This window comes from Pogoniulus pusillus, chromosome 17 (genome assembly GCF_015220805.1).
Source record: "Pogoniulus pusillus isolate bPogPus1 chromosome 17, bPogPus1.pri, whole genome shotgun sequence".
Taxonomy (NCBI): domain Eukaryota; kingdom Metazoa; phylum Chordata; class Aves; order Piciformes; family Lybiidae; genus Pogoniulus; species Pogoniulus pusillus.
In genome coordinates, this window is record NC_087280.1 from 12,876,653 (window position 1) to 12,897,296 (window position 20,644).

The following is a 20,644-nucleotide window of genomic DNA, read 5'->3' on the forward strand; positions in this document are numbered from 1 at the left end:
CTTTTTACTATGGGTTGAACTGTTGGCCTCAAATCAAGCTTCCAGACCCTTTTCCTTGTAAAATCTGTGAGTCTGTCACTGTAGGTACAGAGAAAAGCTAAGCATTCTGTGAAATAGCTCCTACATATATGGCTTTGTTTCAGGAGGACAACGACCAGAACCTACTTTTTGACATGGACATGTGTTGATATGAATTAATGCATGGTCATCAAGGTAATTTAAGATGTTTTTTGCTAGTATTTTAAGTGTTTAAAGATAGTCTGCATATGTGTGTGGAGAGGTAATGGCTCTGCAAGCATGAGAACTTGGAATAAAAAAGGAATGTTCAAGATTTTAAATCATATTTGGGGGATAAAAAGTAGTTTCTAATGAAAAGGACTGATTCCTGTATGAGGGATGGAAGTTAGGATTCCCATAATTACCCTGGAGAAGGAGGAAATGCTGCTCTTGGATTTGCTATTCTATTACATTATAGGGAGTTTTTGAGCACTGGATCCCTAGAAATTAGGATGACATATTTTTCTGTGTATAAAGACAGTCTCTTGTTGGCCAAATATTTGTTTCCTGAGTGAACTAAATAGATACTATTTCCTGGAAAATATTGGAACTTTTGTTTTTGTCTTGTTTTGGTTTTCAGTAGATAAGGAAATAAATCTGTTAAATACTTTTTTTTTTTAATTTTTTTTTTTTTTTTTAATCAGTGTATCTGTTCTTTATTGGAAATGAGAATTCAGTCTTTGGAAAAAGCAGGTCTATTTTGCACGCTAATTTTAAAGTTGCACAGGAAACTGAGCAATTTATATGCCTGAAAGGATCGGACCTTTTCAAGTAAAGAGATGTTTTCCTTTGTAAATCAAACAGTTTACTAGTGACATCAACAGATTTCTGGTACTGTTAATATTAACCTTGAAATCTTGTCATTGTTTTTTAGATTTCCCAGTTTTCTAAGTAAATCCATACAAAGAAAACACGGAATGACTGGGCAAATGTGAAAGAATGACATCCTCTATTTCCCATTGTTTTTAACTTTGAGTTAGCAATGACCTTTAGCTCCCTACTGGGATGCAGTGGAAACTTTATGAGGCCCCATCTTACTTGTCACTGCAAGACAACATATTTTTAAAGTTACACATTTACCATTGCTTTCTGTGTCAGTTTGAGGTTCTGTTATCTCCAATAAAATTTAATCGGGCAAATAACCTCAGTAACTGCTCAGCAAAGTAAACTCTCTTTGTAAGGATCTTGTTTGAAAAAGCAATGCTGATGTTTTAATTGAAGCACAATTGAACCCCCCTCGAGCTACGCTGGATGCAGTCTTCCTGTATTTAGGAGTATTTGGACTTCTCTGTGGTTGGATAGATGACGTTCCACGTTCACACTGAATTACCAGGGTTGTATCTCTTCTGATGATGAAGTATGGAAGTGCAATGGGTTTAGTTCCAAATTTTTAAATGCACCATGTAAATGCAATGTGTAGTAGATGGGTAGGTCAAAATCAGCATTCTATCACGATGACTGAGTTTGAAGATGTGTATTTCCTGGTTTTAGAATCCTGTCTGTTGTTTCTTTCAGTTTTTAAGGTTGTTGGGTTTTTTTTGCTTTGCTGTTCTGTGTGTCCCCCCCTAAAAGTTTGGTGAGAAATTCCAGAGATAGTTAAGGACAACCACACCTACTGCTATTTGAAGCAGAAATTACTTGCTCTGCACACTGCTGCAGTTTAACTGCCTGGTGAAATTGCACTTTTCTGTGAGCTGAAATTCAGTGATAAACATCTTAGTGTAAGCCACATATGAGGATGTAAGTCTACAGTACTGCAACCTAGAGCTGCCACACACTGAAGTGTGAATGGCACTGGGATTGCTGCCAAGATTTATGTTTCAAAACAAAGGAAATAATTGCTTACAAACATCAAAGACATTTATCTGTGGCCCAGATTGTTACTGAAATGATAGTTCTTCAACCCCATTAAAATCTGTGGTCTCAAGAGATGTACCTGAAGCAGAACTTGGACTGCTGTGTTTACAGTAGCTGCCTGTTAGAGACATAACTTTGAAAGTAAAAGTAATGGCAATAATATGTTTACTAATGGATAAGTTACTTTGTAAAATTTCAGAAAGGCATCAGTATAGCTCCAGTGGCAAGTTCCTGGCTGTACTGAAACTAGTTGCAAAGTTCTTGTACTTTCCAGAACAGCCAAAATTTGTCTTTGGTCTGTAAGCAAAACTGAACAGGCTTCTCTCTGGAGTACAACTGGAGTAGCAGCCCTTAGGGTTCAATCTCAGGTTTTATGATTGCTTAACCCATAACTAATGTAAAAAGCTACAAATAACTGATATAATTAACTGTCTAATGTTGGGAGTAGTGGGATTTTTTTTCTTTATGTATATTTTTTTCTTCAGCTTCATATGGCAGTGGGGGCTGTTCTCAAGCAGTAAACACAGAATATAACTTGCTGTGTCTTTGGGTCATTAGTGGAATCTGCGAGTTTGTTGCTGTTCTTGAGAGTGATGACGCTCAAAAGTGAATTTCTAGACCTTCAGAAGAACTTTTTCTATGTACTTGTACCTTTGTAGCTCTCCACTTGCATTTGAAACATAGTGGGATGTTGCTTGGTGCTTTGTGGTTGCAGGTGATGATTCTGTAATTAATGATGCAATGATGTGGCCAAGGCTAGAGATACTGAACTGAAATCAGAAGAACCAGACTGCTGCTGTCTACAGCGTGTGGCTCTTTGGCCAACTTGCTTGAGCTTCATTATGTGTCGTGCAGGATCAGGGCCGTGATATGCCAAAGAACATAAGATCTGCTCTTAGATCAATCTGTGGCCATGTTATGGAGTGTGTTGTCTCTAGCAGCAGTCAGCAGAGTGTGTTTTAGAGAAAGATGCAAGGAATCTATTTAAAGGTACAGAAGTGAGAGGAGTTTTTCATGTTCCTCTTCTGGCTTTAGACTGAATATACTGATTTACTTCTAGTTTTCCACAATTTGCCATTTAATATGATAACAGTATTTTAGTTTTATCTTCTTAAGACTTGTTTGCTAAATGGACAAAGGCAGTAACAAATTTGTACTCTTTGATGGGATTTTTGAGTGGATTTTTTCAAACCAGTGGTAGTAGTACTTAGCACTGAAACACCTTAAATGTGGATGGTTTATTTGTTTCTGTGAAAACTGATGCATGGACCAGGAGCAGCTGCTGGAAGTGTTTGAAAGAAAGCAAAGGGAGTGAGTTGTAATCAGATATGGATTTGCATTTTTGAAGAGGAATTCAAGACCAGAGAAGTTAGTGCTTTTTTTCATAAAGCAGAGTATCCTGCAGATTAAAAAAAGCTGAGGGTAATGATATTTTACAGGAATGAAATATTTCAAAGCCAAGTAAAGAGGGTCTTGCAAAACCAAACAGCTTTTGTTTTGTTAACATCTGTGCTGAGAGGAAGAGTAAGTCCTGTGAACCCAGACACTGCTTCATTCTTCCATTGATTCTGCTGTAACTTTTCATGTACTTAGTATTTATTTTCTTTTTATCTTTTGCCATGGAAGTGGTCTGCTTTCTACAGAATTTCACATGAAAGGGTTTCTCTGCTTATACGGTCAGTTAGTTATGTTATTGTATGTCCTCAGTTCTGGAAATGATGAGTCTTCTTCCTTGCTAGTTAATGCTATGGAGCTGAGATCTGACAAGAGAGCAGTCAGGCTGAATTCGTTGGTAGTGCTGTCAGTCACAGTCCCTAACTCTAGCAATTATACTTTTTTTCCTCAGTGAATAATCTAAAACTTAACTTTGTCAAAATATGGAATCGTTTAATTTGGAACAGTAGTTTACTTTTTAGGAGGGGCTTATGTTTTCCAAAATATTTTTGCGAGTTACAGCTCTTTAAAATGAGTGTGTTAGAGCAGTAGCTTGGGAGCCAAGCTTTCCCCAAAAAGTTGTTTGCAGAGTCTTTTCACAGTGTCCTGAGTCAGGCAACAGTACCAAGTAGCAAGAACTAGTTTCTTGGAGATAAGAGAGATGTAGTTGTTATGCTCCATGTTAGTAATAGTAAAAATGCATTAAACTAACGAGTTAAACTCCGTGAGGAAGCTGACCTGTCCACCTCACTCCTAGCTTTGGTGAGAAGGGTAAAGACAGTATTCATTCCTGAAGTAGTGTCTGTAGTGTCAGCCTGCTGTCTTGGTAGCAGATATAAAGAATGGAATTTGGTGAACTTTTTTTACTGTTGATTCCTAGAGCTAAATATTGATGTATCAGCTCATGTAGTTCACTGAAAAACACAATTCTGCTGTCATTGTTTATATTTGTCAACATTTGGAATGGGATTACTTCTTTTGTATCAGTGCAAAGACTTGGAATGGAAGCAGGGCAGAAGGAGCAAGCCTGGCTAGTTGGTGGAGGTTATCTGATCACCAGAGTAAGCCCCTAGTCACAGTGTGACCAGGGGAAATTTGCCAGCACCACCTTTTCAGAGAAATGCAACCAAAGTTCAGATTGTCTAAAAAGCTAAACTCTCTTGTGAGTTGCTTACAGTGCGGTTCATAGCTGGACTCCCAAAAGTCAGCTGAAATTACCACCTCTTATTTTGATAATTAAACTATAAAGGACTTAGCTTTGAAGGCTGTATAGCTTGCAAGTTTCTCCCAGCTTCATCTTGACTGTTGCAATTGCTAAGACGTCTTACAAGGCTGTCTTGTGCTCTTTGGGCAATATAAACTTCTCTTTTCTACTTAAAGCTGTGGGTCGCTGTTTGTGTGGTATATGTTTCTTTGTGGGGTAACCTTGCTTTGTTGGTATACAAAGTCTGAGCAAATAGAGAATTTCAAGGACATATTCAGGTGCACATTAAGGGAATGGAAACTTTTCCTCTGCGAGCCTTTGAGCTGTGTGAGGAAGTGTGGGCTGTGGGTGCTAAGAGTTAGCTGTGATGTTAAACCCTTTATTCTATGCACAGGAGTTATGTGGATTAGGAGGTGCCTCCCTGATATGTTGCACAACTCTCTCATTGCCTCTTAAATTTAATCACGAAATCAAGGCCAGAGGCTAGCATCGAGTTTATGTGGTGGGGTCTAGTGCTCGACTCCAAGGTGACTATGAGGAATGGCTTTACTTGTAGGTCGCAGCAGTTTCAGTTGTCTCCACAGGACTCTTTACCTAGTTTTCTTGGAAGCGTTATTTGTCCTAAAAGGTTTAAAAACCTCCTGATTTTTTTCAGCATCCAGAATAAGGTCACTGTGTCCCTCAGTCAGTTTTCCCCGAAGTTTGTGTTCAGCAGCGAGGCTGTGTGGTCTCTTGCTCTTTCTCCATGGCTGACCTGCAAAGAAGAGCTGTCTTCCCCCCTCAGGAAACCTGATATTTTTGGTCAGTGGCCCCTTACATATTTTCCGCAGCTGACTAGCATTCCAGCTGACTGATCAGAGAAGTACTCAGCTGCATCCACTTGTCAGGATTTGCTGAGCCAGTGCTATTCCGTTTCAGGATAAAGGTACCAAGGAAGTGTGTTCTGTTGAGTGCATCTGAAAGCAGAGTGAGGTTTCCCCTGTAAAACAGACTCAGTAACAGTAAATACAGTTGTAAGATACTACCTGGGAATCTTTAAGTGCTCGACTACTATTAGGTGCATGGTGCTTTGTAAGAGTTACAAGGACCTGTAAAGTACCTTGTTGGGTGTTTCCCTCCGTTTTGCAGAGGTGGCTGTGAGTGAAGGGCTTAACACCTTTTTGTCATCTTTCCCAACATCCGGAGGTCCCAAGCCAGCAGGCAGAATTTCTAGGAGATTCTCCTAAAGGTCTCCACAGCATGTTCCAAAAAACAGCTTAATGATTTTTAAGGTAAGCCAACAAAAAACATTTAATGTAGGGGGAAATGTATGATGGGATTTGCAGCATGAAGGGATTATGGCTAACAGCACTCTGCTTCTGCTGTTGCTGGGTACTCAAAGAGGTCTTTATATATCCTTAAGAGTCTGAGTTAGGTTTGGAAAACCTTGACATCTGTACAGAGGCATGAGCTGAAGCCAGTAGTAATGTTTTGCTTAAACATAAGATCTTCATACCGTATTAATTGATTGCTATAACTCATTTTGGCTACAGATAGTTTTGTCCTATAACAGGTGTGAGCAGAACTGTCCAGAGAAATACATATGTGCAAGATGTTTGCTAATTAGCTTGCAGTTAATTTAAATGCAAATCCCATACTTGGTATACCCTAATTTTTGTTTGTTTATTTAAAATCTAGCTTGGACAGAGTCTTTAACATGTGCTAACCTGGTTATGGTATAACAGTAGTACGTGTTAAAATGCTCTATTCAAAGCTGTGAACGAGGATGGAAGTACATTTAGGGATTATAGAGCAGGTTGGTCTTCGTAATTCTCTCTGACGTTGTCTGCCTTGATCTGAGCAGAACAGACCTCTCACGATGGAGGCTGTGTCAGTGCACCTCTCTGCAGAACTGACTATTGCATACTCAGAGCTTGAACTTTCACAAGGTTTTCTCAGGAGGATCTTCTTCCTCTCTCCAAGTAATCCATGTCTTTCTAGAGGTCAGACTATCTTAAACCCTCACTGACTGCTCTCAGTTGCTATGCTTCTTAACTCTCTAAAAATAGAAAAAATATGAAGCTCTCCAACATGCTGGGATATCCAGAGACTTTCTTAAAACATGTAGTAAAATAGCAATCTCTCTTATCACACGAACTCTTCATTTCTTGGTTCAGAAAAGTACACACTGCTTTCCTGCAGTGCATAGCTGGGCACTTCCAGAGCCTATTTTCTTCACACGAAAATTTTCAAAGATGAATGTTAACTAAACTTGGCTTAATTAAGTTGACAATTTCACAGCTACTTTGAACAGCTCATTAACTGCAGGCTACAGCTGCTTTGCAGCCAAAGCTTCACAATACATCATACAGTGAACCTGCTGACAGGAGGGTTCAACTTCCAAATTGTGCTTCAAGAAATCAGATTTATTACTGCAGTCCTGCTTCTTTTAAAACCAGCTAAGGCCTCTCTTAGAGATACTGAAAACATTTTGATCTGTAGTACAGTCCTGCCTAGTTCTGCCTAGTGCAGATACTTCTTTGCACGTTAAAGCCAATGCTGTTTTATATATCATAGAATCACAGAATCATAGAATCAACCAGGTTGGAAGAGACCTCCAAGATCATCCAGTCCAACCTATCCCCCAGCCCTAGCCAGTCAACTAGACCATGGCACTAAGTGCCTCATCCAGTCTTTTCTTGAACACCTCCAGGGACGGTGCCTCCACCACCTCCCTGGGCAGCCCATTCCAATGGGAAATCACTCTCTCTGTGAAGAACTTCCTCCGAACATCCAGCCTATACTTTCCCCAGCACAACTTGAGACTGTGCTGCCAACTTGACAGTGGTGCAGGGGTGAGGGCAAGTGCCTGTGGCTGAGTTGCATGAATTGCAGCTCCTTCATGATACTGATTGAAGATTTACAGTAATTCTTTAGAAAAGGAAAAGGTCTCTTTGTTACTCAGCTTACTTAAAAATAGACAATAGTAGTTATGTTTCTTTCTAAATTAATTGGTCTGGTTTGGTTTTGTGCTTTGCCTTTTCCCTCTTTCTCCCCTGACAGTGTAGAAATTTTAGTTTCTCTGAGAGCTGTTAGAAGACCTGGAATTTTTCAACCTGGCCTTGGATAAAGAGTAAATACTGTTTCAGAGAGGTTTGCAAACCTCTGCTGTCCATAACCCTGAAAGACCTCATCACAAGTGTCTGAGTTCTTAGGAGACGAGGCATCCTTCTCTCACTTCATATGTTAAAGTTGCAAGAGTCTGTTCTTTGCATCAGTGATTTCTTACTGATGTGGCTAGGGTAAAGCCCACCTCTAATCACAGCAGTATTGATAACACACTGCTTATGACAGCGCAGGTTATGCCATCTGAGACTACAAATGCAATGTCATAACTTTATAGAATCATAGAATTGTTTTGGTTGGAAAAGACCTCTAAGATCATCAAGTCCAACTGCCAACCTAACACCACCATGGCCACTTCTTCCACAATATGAAGTTTTCTTGTATTTTTTGATTTGTGGAATTGTACTTAGGACACACTTCTAATTTAGCCAAAGTCAAGGGCTGGACTCTACGATGAATGTTACTGCACCTGGAAATGCCAGTGAAGGATTTGGATTTTTAATAGTGTTTTGTACTAATATTTTGTTACGCTGGAATGGGTTGCCCAGGGAGGTGGTTGAGGCCCTATCCCTGGAATTGTTTAAGGCCAGGCTGAATGAGAATGTGGCCAGTCTGATCTAGGGTAGAGTGCCCCTACCCATGGCAGGGGGGTTGGAACTGGATGATCCTTGTGGTTCCTTCCAACCCTGACTGATTCTATGATTCTACTACAAAAATCTCTGTTATAGGATGAGAAAGCAGGTTTTTGTTATTGTTGTTTGGTTGGTTTTATTAAGAATATCTCATTTAATTTGAGGAACTGGTATGAAGTACACTAATCAAACCACTTTTGCTCATGTTGGCTTCATTTACAATGAGAAAGCTTCCTAGGACTCTTGCATTATACCTATGGGCCTAATTAAGGACTGTGGAAGTGGAGTGAGAACCTGGTCCAGGGTGAGCACATACAGCCCTTTTCTTTCTTATTGATCCCTTGGACTGTGATAGTTTCTGGCAGCTGATGATGCCATTGCAGCAAGAATTTATAGCAGTGAGAGCTTCAAGGAACTTTGCAGGCAGTCTGAATGCTGCCGTGACGGCTGGTTCTTTTTGGGAGTATTTCCTCTTTGGACAGGTCGATTTAAAAGGGAATAGTTTGGGCAAGGTATGAAATCATAGCATGCAAACCTTTGCTGAGAAAAGGCTTCTTTTTGTCAGCAAGGCTTTGTAGGCAGTAGAAAAAACAGAGGGGCACAGTCCTTGAATTAGGACAAATAAGCGATTGTTAGTGGCCTTTGTCCTCTGTTGCTGTTTGTGTGCCTTTTACTGTAGGACACAGCTCTTCAGAACCAGCTCTAAGTGTGCAGCTCTGCATTCTGCAACCTAAGGTTATCAAGGAAAAGCTGAACTGTCAGTTAATTAATTGCGTTCTTCAGAACTGATTTAATGTTAATAATTATCCCATGAAATTATTCTAGATGTTTTTGAGTATGGGACACATTCTTATTTTACAGAAGATATTGAACTATCAGGTGTGATCTGGTGACAATTCAATGGTTGCGCAGAAAGGTGACATATGATACAGATGTTTCGCCACAGCTGCTTCCACAGCAGAACCATCATTTTACTGCCTCTTTCTGCTTGACCTAGTTACTTTGGCATCCATGGCAGTTTGTAGTTTTTCTTTAACTGCCTTGGTTATACATAGCTGATGTTCCTTCCTGCAGCCCCCTCTTTCTTTTTGCCATAGTGTTCTCCCTTCGACTGCCATTTTCATGTTTCCAGTGCTCGTGTGTGCATTTAGCTATATGTTTTTTAAAATCAAAAACCAGTATACATCTTCTCGCTGATGAAATTCACGTCAGCTCTCTCACTTTGTACTTTGTTTTATTTTAAAAAATGAAGTGCTTTGGTTGGGTGAAGGTCTCCGAGGCAGGTCTAGCTTCTTTCCACCCACTAGCAGCATACAGCGCTGTTCTGGAAATCACAGAATATTTTTGTTTACAAAGAAGCATAGCTAGTAACAGATCTTTATCTGAAAAATCTTTATTTGGTACACACAATGTACTCTTAATCATTTTCACCAAGGTCAGTAGCCCTTAAAATGCCATTATTATCTATCACTCTGATAGTAGAGAAATATTTTTATGGATGTGTACACAAACTCAAACCAATAAATTTTTTGTTTCTCTGAATTCAGCGAAAATGTGGCAACCCATTTCTAACCTGTCATACTAGAAATTTGTGGGGTTTTTCGTCAGCTTTCAAATTTGCAATGGTGTTCCGTCCTCAAAAGTGTTTTCTTTGCTGACATTTTAAATTGTAGGTATGTTCTGTAGTTGCTCAACAAAAAGAAGTAACATTATGGGGGAAAATAGTTTTGTTTTTCATAGCACAAAACATAAACGATTAGTTGATATATAAATTAATTACAGTTTGTGAAAGTGAATTTCATTTATGTACCTATAAATGCAGATTATCACAAGAGACATTACACATGGAGTCCTAGTTTTGTGATTCAGCAGGTGCTGACACAATTTCATCACAAACATTAGACATGTTCCATTTAGTTCTGTAATAATGTCAGTTCAGATACTTGCTGTAAAAAGGCAATATGTGAACACATACTTGTGATTGTACCGAACACTGATGTGGAATAGAAATAGCTTTTTCCTCTTAGTAGGGATCTTGAAATGCCTTCCCAAAGTATTGAAACTGAAGTTAGTTTTGTGACAGCTCTTTTTGACAAGGACCAAGTGAAAGAAACTTGCTTTTTTCCTCCAGACACATTCCCAGCAACTGCCCTAATTTCAGGTTGGTCGTGTGAGTTGTGGTGGTTTGGTTTTTGTTGTTGTTGTTTGGGGTTTTATTGTTGTTGCTAATTAAAAAAAAAAAAAAAAAAAGTTGTGGGTTTTTTTTTTCTGTGACTGTATGAGTCCAGTCAATAACCTTCAGAGCTTCCCATTTTCTATTGTACTTGCAGAGTTAGTGACCACTACAGAGGTGACTGAAAAGTGGTCCGTAAGTGCCACCTTGCTTACAGAGCTGCATCCAGTAGCTCCCTACTCTGCAGTCTGGTTTTGGGTCACCAACTATTCCTTTTTTGATTTCTTCAGAGTAGTTTGAAGAGACTGAGAGCCTGATTCTTATCTGGATTGTATTGAGACCGGGATGAAATTTCTTTTAACCAGAACAATGTGCTGGACTCTGAGATGAAGACTTTTGCTTCTGTCTTTGTACCCAGGCTCTGGAGCTAAGCTGTGCTTCAAGCACATAGAGTTAATAGAATGTCTATTTTTCTTAGAGCTGTTATTAGTTGGTTTGGGCTACTTTTTTTTCAGCCTGATACATCACTACCAACAAGTGGAGGGTGATTTGTACCCACTTTTGCTGAGGTCTCTAGGCTCCAGCAGGTGTGCACAGTGGAGCACAGCTGAGTTGCTCAGTACCAAACAGAACTTCCTAGCCTATTTCTGGTCAACGATGTGTTGGGTCTCGAATGGTAATGGTCATTGTTAGTATGCTAAACAGCCAACTGCAGAAATGACCCAGAATGTATAACAAAATTAATTATTTATGTAAGTTGGTAATGTTGCCATGAAAAAGTCTGAAAATTGAGGTTTAGCACAAAAATATGCTAATGTGCATTGGTACAGTATTTTTATCTGTGCTGGAGATAGGTTTGTATGTTGTAAGGAAGCTCTTCGTTGAATCTTAGCTCTTGGTGGAATCTCAGTAGTCATTTCTTAATTTCATTTATACTCCATGACCCTACAGTTGAGTCTATAGAAAATAAACCTGAATTCTAATTATTGTGCACATTTAATTTTTCATTCTTTGATTTTTTATTTGCCTTTTTTATATCATCTTCACAAAAATGCATTGCCCTCTATAAACATTAGGCTGTTCAGCGTGTGAGGCTCATGACAGTGTTGTTCCACAGATTGCGTATTTGCTGGCTTTTGCAAGGTAAACACCCTCCGACCAGAAACTAAGCAAGCTCAGTCACTGTGGTACGTTCAGTCCTCATGTGCTCTGTGATCAGGAGTCCCCAGACTGTTTTCATGTCACTCATATGATGTTGTTTCACACTTGGAGTACCTTTTGGATCAGCACTTCCTTGCTTTTAGAAAATACTTACCTTTTTAGAGAAAGCAATTACTTGATTCTAACTGCTCTTAGCAAAATAGCTGCTTTTTAGGATTAATAAACAGGTATTTTGAAACTTTACAGCTGTTTTCCAAGCAAAGGCTGGCATCACAGAATTACAGATCACCCAGAAGAAACTTAGACAGCAACAGCATTTATAGCACAGATAAACTAAGAGAGTTGTCTGGCAAAAGCTCTCAGTATTTTCTGCAATCCCTTTACAACCACCAGATTGCTCTTTTAAAAATCCTTGAGATTGGTCACATTGTGCCTTGGCTAAGACTTTCTGGATCTAGAATTATATTTTACTTAATGACTGGTGGGTTTCATGGCTCAGGTAGGAAGATAAGATGGTCAAATAGAAAAATGTTAACTTTGAAAGATGTATAATGCTTAGTCAAGGCCATTGTGTAGCTTGTCTGCATTGTGACAGATAAGCAGCTGTGGTGCAAGGACTACATGTGGTTGTTAGTTTAAAAATTGTTATTTAGCTTTGTCTAAATCATAGGAGTTCTATTTTCCCTCCCTCCCCCCCTCTGTGACTGGAGCTGTGGTTTATTTTTCTGTGTGGTTGTTTCATTCTGGATGCAAAGGACACCTGATTTTGCTGGAGCTACGTGTTAATCAAAGGCTTAATCAATTTCAGAACAGGAAAACCCAACCAAACACAAATATTTTATATATTTATTTGTTTATTTTTATAAAATATCTGAAAACTCTTTCCCATTCTAATAGCTTGAGGATTTCAGATGATATGCTCATGCTCAGGTGTGACTGGTTGTAAAGGGATTGTGAGTTCAATATGTTTGACTCGGGTAACATACTCTTATGAATGTGTTGTTGGGAAGGTCAGGGAGAAGAGGGACATGCTGCATTGTGGAGGGCAGATTTAGGAAAAAAATCAAGTAAATATGCTGCCTAAGTCCCATCTTATTTGTGTTGGCAGGCAGTAGCACCCATACTTTGTACAAATCTTTGCAACTGCGTTTGATAATCAATCTGAGAAGCAGAAAGAATTAGTGTTAGCAAGAAATCCCACTGCAGCATGTAAACTCACTGGGATGGGGATATTTGTTTCTGTTGTGCACTTCAGTGCTTAAATTGTACAAATGTAAAAATAAGATAAAACCAGTGGCCATAGGATGTGAGCTCTGATATCTCTCTATATTGACATACACTTCTCTAGAAGATATAAATTTATTTGTGTTTATGCATAAGGAAACTGTGGGAGTCACATGTGCAATTAGAAGTAATTTACTTCAGTAATAGATGGCTTGCTAATCTGCTGCTAACACTGGTATCTGGTGTCCCAGTTATTCACAGCAGAAAAGGAAAATTAACCTATGAGATCAAACTTACTACAGAAGGGGAAAAAAAAAACCCAAATAATACATTGCACATTTCCATGTATTTGCATGCCTGCACTTTTCTAATTAAATTTAGTCAGAATAAATTTTGATCTCTGATGCCTTAAAGTTTAAAAAAAAAAGAAAAAAAAAAAAAAAGATGAAAGCATCAAGACAAACCAAGCTTGCTATTTTGAGTTGTGTTCTGCATCTGATTTTGCAACTGCAGCCTTTGGTGAGCGGCGTTATTCTGCCTGTGGTTGCCCCGGCTGACGTCAGAGGTGCGGTTGCAGATGGGGAGGACAGAGGTGGAGTCCTCCCCTGGCAGGACATGAGGTTCTATGGGTAGCTGAAAGCTACCCAGGCACATTAATTTATCTCTCCATAGAAAGTGATTTTCTTAAACTGTTCCAGTAAGCCTGAGGGAAATTGAATAGATCTATCAGAATAAAATGTATTCTGGCATTTTAATCAAAGCATTTTTTGGTGTTTGCTGAACTCTGTGTCTCTTGGGAATATACTAAATCAGGACTAGATAAAGAAACACTGGCTAACATTCCTACAGGAACTTTGCCTTTGTCCTTCTCCTTGGGGCTGTATGCGGGATGGGAGCTCGAGTGCAGCTGCTTCCCAGGGTAGCCTCAGTACTTGAGATAGTAGGTCTAGTAATAAAAAAAGTACTTGGAGTTTCTTTGGTAAGATCTTGGACCCTAATTGATATGCTAGAGTCACCTGGAATAAGTCGTGAAGATATCCAAAAGGAAGATCTCAAGCAGTATGGTATGAGTTGGGACTTCAGCTTCTTGTAACAATATTTTTTTTCTTTCCTGTCTGAATGGGCAACATCCATGTATGGCAGTCCCAAAATCACAGGTGTGATGGCTGGCATCTCCTTCTGGAACGAACTCCTGACTTTAGAATGGCCTAGTGCCCTAGGAAAACCAGAAGTTATTTAGGCTTTAAATGGTTACATTTGGATAAAATTTGATATGTAAAAGACTGTCATCTTTTACATGTTCATGGTCTTGAGAAGATTAGGAAAAACTCTCACAGGAGGGCTGTGGCAAAGCCCAGAGTATACCAGGGCAGATCTTCAGCCATCTAAGAAGCTGCATACCTTTTCTTCCACATCTCTTACCTCTTTGATCATTCCCATATGCTTTTGACATACCTCAGTGGTACTTGGAACTTTGTAGTACTCTTTAGCTTGCTCCTCCAGTTGCATGTGTGAGTGACATACACAGACTGACAGAGGGTTGTAACCCTACAGAGGAATTGTTTCCAGAAGTGACTCGACGTCAGAAGATTCTGCACTTGTTCTTGCTCAGTCACTTTCAGATAAAACTTTGTTTAGTTTCCAAATCAAAAGGTGATTTTTCTAACATCCAGTATTTCAAACTCTCACATTTGGGTTTGACAATCAAGCTGCTTTCTGTTCGAATCTTATTTCATTGCCAGTAATAAAAATTCCAGCTTGCTCAGCCATGGTTACGTTGGTTTTGCAGGGCTAATAGTATGAAAGCTTGTTTTTGTCTGTAAAGTTAGCAGATTATGTCTCAAAAAAACATCACCTCGACAACAGATGTATAGGGAAATGCCCCCTTTCCCCTTTTTTTATTTATTTTTTTTAATTGGCTGCTTAGCATGGACCAAACACTCCTGAAACACTGAAGTCCTTGTTTCACCTTCATGAGCCTTTGTGCATTCCCTTGCCTAATGCACAGGAGGAAAAAAAATCTTACTTTGGAAGTATTGCTGAGGCTTAGCTAACTTGCTATGTTTTACTGACTATTCCAACAAAAATAATCTGTGTTATAGGATAAATTTCCTTTCCTTTCTTGTTTTTTCTTCAGTTTTTAAATCTCTGAAATTAAACCATATGTTATCAACCAGAACTTTTTTTGTCATAGGATTTTAAAAGCTCTATTTAAATGCCCATGGGCTCCATTCCTCTTGTATGTTCTGTCTTTACTATAATTTCCTTACTTCAGTGATGTTGTCGTTTCTGTCTTGATGAATCCTTCATAGAGTCGACTTATTTTCAAAAAGAGAAGATAAATCTTTGGGTTTAAGAGAAATGCAAAATATGTCTCCTTAATTTTTGTTTGCTTTGGAGTCTGTCATCAGAATTATCTGTCTTACCAGCCTCCTGCTGTTTGGGTTTTGTTCTTCTGCTGCTACAGAACAACATGTGACCAACATGCAGATACTCCTTTGAAATAAGAATGTAATTCCAAAGTCTTGGGTGTATCGATCCTATTAATACGATTCTGTTATCATCTTTCCTATCACTCTTAACTTTTAGACATGAACAAGGGAAGTATTTTATAGTAAAATCAAAATCATTATTTGACATAGGACATTATTGGACATTAGGAAGCTCTTTACTCTGAGGACAGTGGAACACTGGAGCAGGTTGCCCAGGGAGGTGGTAGAGGCCCCATCTCTGGAGACATTCAAGGTCGGGCTTGATAGGGCTCTGAGCAATCTCATCTAGTCGGGAATATTCCTGTTTACTGCAGGGGGGTTGAACTAGATGATATCTAGAGGTCCCTTCTAACCCAAACCATTCTGTGATTCTGTAATCAGTTATGGAAAAGGTTATTGCTGCAGTAAAGTGGTCTGATCACTCTTTGACAGTTACCTTGGTCTTTGTTTGAGAGCAGTTGCATGTGGTAGGTTTTTCCAGCTGCTAACAGAAATGCCTCCTGGCTGCTTAACCGCAGCACTTGTTCTTGGTGATGCTGACAGCATGGGAATTGATCATGCCAACCCAAGCAAGAGCAGTGCTTGTGCAAGCGATCTTCCCTTAGCACTGTGCTGGAAAATAAATTACTGTTAGCATTAAGAATAAACTTTAATGGGAAAAGAATAAAAAAGAAAGATGACAATATTATGAATAAGCATCTCTGAATCCTGAATGTACAACTTGGAACTGGGGAGAATTACTTTCAGAAACTGCATTCAGACTCAGACTACTGGTGGATATTGACCAGGAGCAAGGCTGCAATGTCATGCGCCCATCCCAGAGCATGCTCTTTCACTGCTTTCATGGATCTCAGACACCTACAGGCAGCAAACTGTGGATTAATTAAATTATTTAGATATTTTGTTACTCTGTTTTCTGAAGGGACTGAAGTTTATTTGTTATTTCATGGCAGGAAGTATCCTAGTTTATGTGCAAACCCCAGATTCATTGTTAAATGGTGCTCATACCTTGGTGCACTGCCAGATCCTGGCAGTTCTTAACACTGCATCTGGAGATGCATGTACCACATGCTTGAAAATGCAGCAGCTGATGCAAGTATTCTGTTCAGTCATAAATTAATCTCTGGGTGTATGACAGGAGAAGGAATACAGCCTTCCAGGAGTTCCATACAGGTGGTGTGGTTCATACCAGTAGAAAGATTTCATGCTTTGACTTTTCTGCAGGCTAAAACATAGAGGGGAGGTGCCTTGATTACGAAGAGGTCTTGTTTTAAAGAGTAAGTGGCACCTGTATCCTGCAAATTATGCTGACAGCACTGAAATCTGCAGTGTTCTTGCTTAGAAAGGAAAGGAATTCCAAAACATACATCATCTTTTGGAGAATATATTTCCTGGTTATGAATGTGGGATAGTCCCACGAGTGTCTTACAGAAAATCAGCAAACAGTATGTTTTGGTTTGCCTTTCCTAACTGATTGTTTCCCCTTTAACGAAATATAAAGAGGCTGGATGTGTTGTGCCTTCTGTATTGTAATTTATGGAGAGCAGTTAAGAGTCTGGATGTGTGTGGGAAAAAAAAAGATGTTATTAATTTGTGCTGAAAGCAGAACTATGTCATACTATGCAGATGCCATGCATCTTGTTGTCTGCTGAGAAGCTTATGAAGGCTTCTCCAGTGAGCCATGTTTTGGTGACTGTCAAGTATTTATGATGTGAAGTGTCCAAACTAATCAGTCTCTGTCCTTACTAGAGGATAGACATCCCTGCCTTGTTTTGGAGTTAATGTATCTGTTAATTGGAGATTCTGGTAATAGTCACTTGGGGGTTAATGTATTCCCAAATGATTATTTCCAGCATTGTTTTTCTTCTGCTCTTTATTCCTGCCCATTTTCATGTGTTCTATTGAGAATGTGTTTCAGTTTATTATGGGGTTTATGTCCAACCTCCATGGACACTGCTTGTTCTGCTTTATGATGAAGGGTACCACGTCCAGCAGAAAGCCCAGCTCGAAGCACCAAGGTAAATTGAAACGGACACTAATCTGTGTGAGGAGCCTTGTACCAAATGGACTGTGGAGCCACCTAGCAACAGCTGGCTTCTGAATCTGATTGTCTCTTCTGATTTGGAACAGGAAGCATCATTCTGAGATGGTTTTGCCTCTGCAGTTTGTACTGGGGGATTACTGGTCTTTGCTGTTGATTCTAAGCCCTATGCAGATCAATAGGGAACACAGGAATATAAACAAAACCAAATTAGACACTGCCAGTTTGAGGTTTCCCCCTCTGCGGGGCCCTTGTGGTTCCTGGGCTCAAGCTGTGAAAGGAGGCGACTGTGCTGCCGCAGCGATCTCTTATCCCACAGCAAAGGCTGAGTTCCTGAGACTCTGTCTGGCCATTGCTTAGATTCTGGAAAAGGAGTGGTGTTTGCTGTGATCCTTCCAGCATTGCTCTGTTTTCCTTCTAAGTTATCAACTCAGAACACCCTGGTTTCCAAACTCTGGGGAGGGTGTAGGGGTTTTGACTTTTCTCTTCCTTGGATCAAACGTGTTTGTGTGTCAGGTGCAAAGTTTCTGAATTACCAGTGGGATATTTTTCTGAGGAAGCCTGTACAAAATAGGTTTAGCACTAAACGGTCTTCCTTTTTTAGTCAGTTTGTTATACACGGAGGTCCTTTCGGTTTACATTTACCGCATTCCTCACAGTGAAGATTATTAACTTTCTTCTGCCTTCTTTTCTTAATCTGTTTGTTTATTCCCATGTATTTCTGGCATAGTTTAATTAAAGCTGAGGGTTCAGTGAAACTTTCTGGCTCAGACTGCTTCGTGCTTCTGTGCAAACTGCCCTGTCACGACACTCACTTTATTGATACCCCTCCTTTGGAAAATGAATGCTGTTTGAAAGAGTTTTTCAGTAGCTTTAAATGTGGATACCTCTTAACCACATCCTAAATCATTATAAAATACGTCTGGAGAATCTCTGCAGGCTCCTACAACTTAGTGTATTGAAAAATCCTTTTGCCTTTTCATGTGCACAGTGATACATAGCTCTTCACTTCAACATTCACTTCAACTTCACTTCAACTAAGAGAATGGGCTGCCCAGGGAGGTGGTGGAGTCGCTGTCCCTGGGGCACTTCAAGGCAAGGTTGGACGTGGCACTTGGTGCCATGGTCTAGCCTTGAGCTCTGTGGTAAAGGGTTGGACTTGATGATCTGTGAGGTCTCTTCCAACCCTGATGATACTGTGATACTGTGAACATCACCCAATTTCCTTCTGCTTACAAGATTATAACATGAGTACCCAATGGTGATACAGGAGATAAAATAGTTCTGGATAAAGCAGCAGCAAAGTGGCACTTTTGATAGTTTATGTCAGTGTACAAATGGTCTGAAAGAATACCTTGGGTTTTGCTTTTGATGCAGCATTAAACTTCCAGCTGACACATTGACGCTTTCCCCATTCTTCAGATACAGAGAAGTTAATGAAAGGAATAATGAATTTTGCTGTGCAGCCTTAGGTAACTTTTAGGCATAAACCCACTGCTAATGCAACGCAATAGACTTTCTGGTTTTCTGTCAGCAAAGTGGAAGAAAGTAGCTGGCTTCTTAGATGCCCTTGAGGGTGCACTGTCTTTGACCAAATGATGGTAGAGTCTAGATATTAAAAGAAGTGGGTTTCATTAAATGAAAGCCACCTTGGTGTATCTCTTCAGAGGCATAAACATGACTCTTGAGCCATTTGGAAGAAAGAAAGAAGGAATAGTTAGTAGCCCTAAAAATCAACATCCCGGCCATAAAAAGCTGTTTTCTGGCCCATGCAGACTGGATCAGCTTGTGTGGGTTGAGTGCTCTTGTTTGTGTATGTGGCTGATTAGCATGAGCCCTCTACCCAAGATTGTTGGTCTGTGTCAGTCACATGTGTATCTAACGAAAAATGGCTTTCTGCAGCCAAGTCCAGTTTCTGATGACTCAGTGGGTAGGGTGTACAGCCAAGCTATGTGCCCTTCAGTGACATGAAAACCACAGCCGTTTGTGGAAAATAGGGCTCTTTTCCTTTCCATAAAGCAAGTGGAGCAAAATAGTTTGCAAATATGGCATATTTTCTAGATAATAAGCTTGCTTTTTAAGAGCATGCCATGAAAAAACACCGCTTTAAAGAAATGTCACTGAGAAAAGTAAAGCAATTTGTAAGTGTATCCAGTTTGGTCCTGTTCTTATGTACACAAAGAAGAGATGCAAAATGTCAGTGGGTTGTTTAACAAGAAACTGGCTTATGAAAAAAGCTAACTCATGGGAAAAAAATACTGTACAAGGCTGTAAAATGTGTCCCTTTTCTTGCCTTAAAGTCATTCAAACCTTGCTGTCAACATAAACTCAAATTTTGTGTTGAAATTATTATACTCAAGGGGAAAAATGGTAAGCTCATATTTTTTCCTAACCAAGCACAGTAGAATTCTTTTTTTTTAATGTCAGGCCTGGAATTTAAAGCAAAACAATTTAAGAGGAAATAAAGATAAATTATAAATATGTCAATATCTTATGCTTAAAAAACATTATTTCCCACAATTATGCAGGGTTCTGTTTAAATGACACTCTTTTTTTTATAAAATACGTGGTTTATATGTAAAATATAAATGATCATAATTTCCTTATATAAATATAAAAGGAAATTATGATACAAGATCATATATGCTAATTAATCTTATTGAAAAAGGGGTTTTAAATAGCATGTCAGGAGTCTTGCATGTAAGCTGCACTGCAGATAATCTGCAGTTTAAAAACAGTGATTATTTGGGGAAAAAGGTCTCTGGATGATCCTCCTGTTCAGATAACCTGCAGAAGCAGGTCATGAAAGTGAGGAGCAGGCTGTGGGGTGAGGGAGGTGGCCTGTGGGGAACGCATGAGGAGATGGAGCTGCATATGCTGTGAGTCAACTCCTCTGCCACCTGTATAGCTGCCCAAGTCCCAGGGGTGTGACAGCTCCCAGTTAGAGTGTGAAAGCATGACGATGGCCTTGTGCATGCTGGGTGATGCTTGCAGCCTTCTTGCTCCAAGCAGGCTCTGCAGGTACCTTGGCATGGGCACAGATTGAGTCCACCATGAGTTGGAAGTGCTCTGGGCCACACAGGAAGCTGTTGACAGCTGGGAAGGTTTGGGCAGAGCTGTGACAAAGCCACTTTGTAGGTTTTTGAGTAAAAGAGAAGCTAAGCTACTCCTGAGAAACAGTACTGTGTCAGCAGATAAACAGTAGAGGGCTAAAGTTAATTTTAATCTGTGCAGCAACAATTACACTTAAAGATAAAAAAAGGA

The 20,644-nt window shown here is 39.6% G+C and overlaps 1 protein-coding gene across 6 annotated transcripts in view; it reads left to right on the forward strand.

Annotated features, from left to right (window-relative positions):
* PDE8A (phosphodiesterase 8A) overlaps positions 1-20,644 on the forward strand; it is a 124,975-nt gene that overhangs the window by 8,684 nt on the left and 95,647 nt on the right. The window contains exon 1 of one of the 6 annotated variants that reach the window (XM_064157709.1): positions 5,492-5,823. The exons of the other annotated variants lie outside the window; for them this stretch is intronic. Coding sequence (XP_064013779.1) covers positions 5,812-5,823 — 12 coding nt within the window. The 5' untranslated portion in view covers positions 5,492-5,811. Of the gene's footprint in view, positions 1-5,491; positions 5,824-20,644 lie in introns of those variants that run through there. 6 annotated transcript variants of the gene reach the window in all.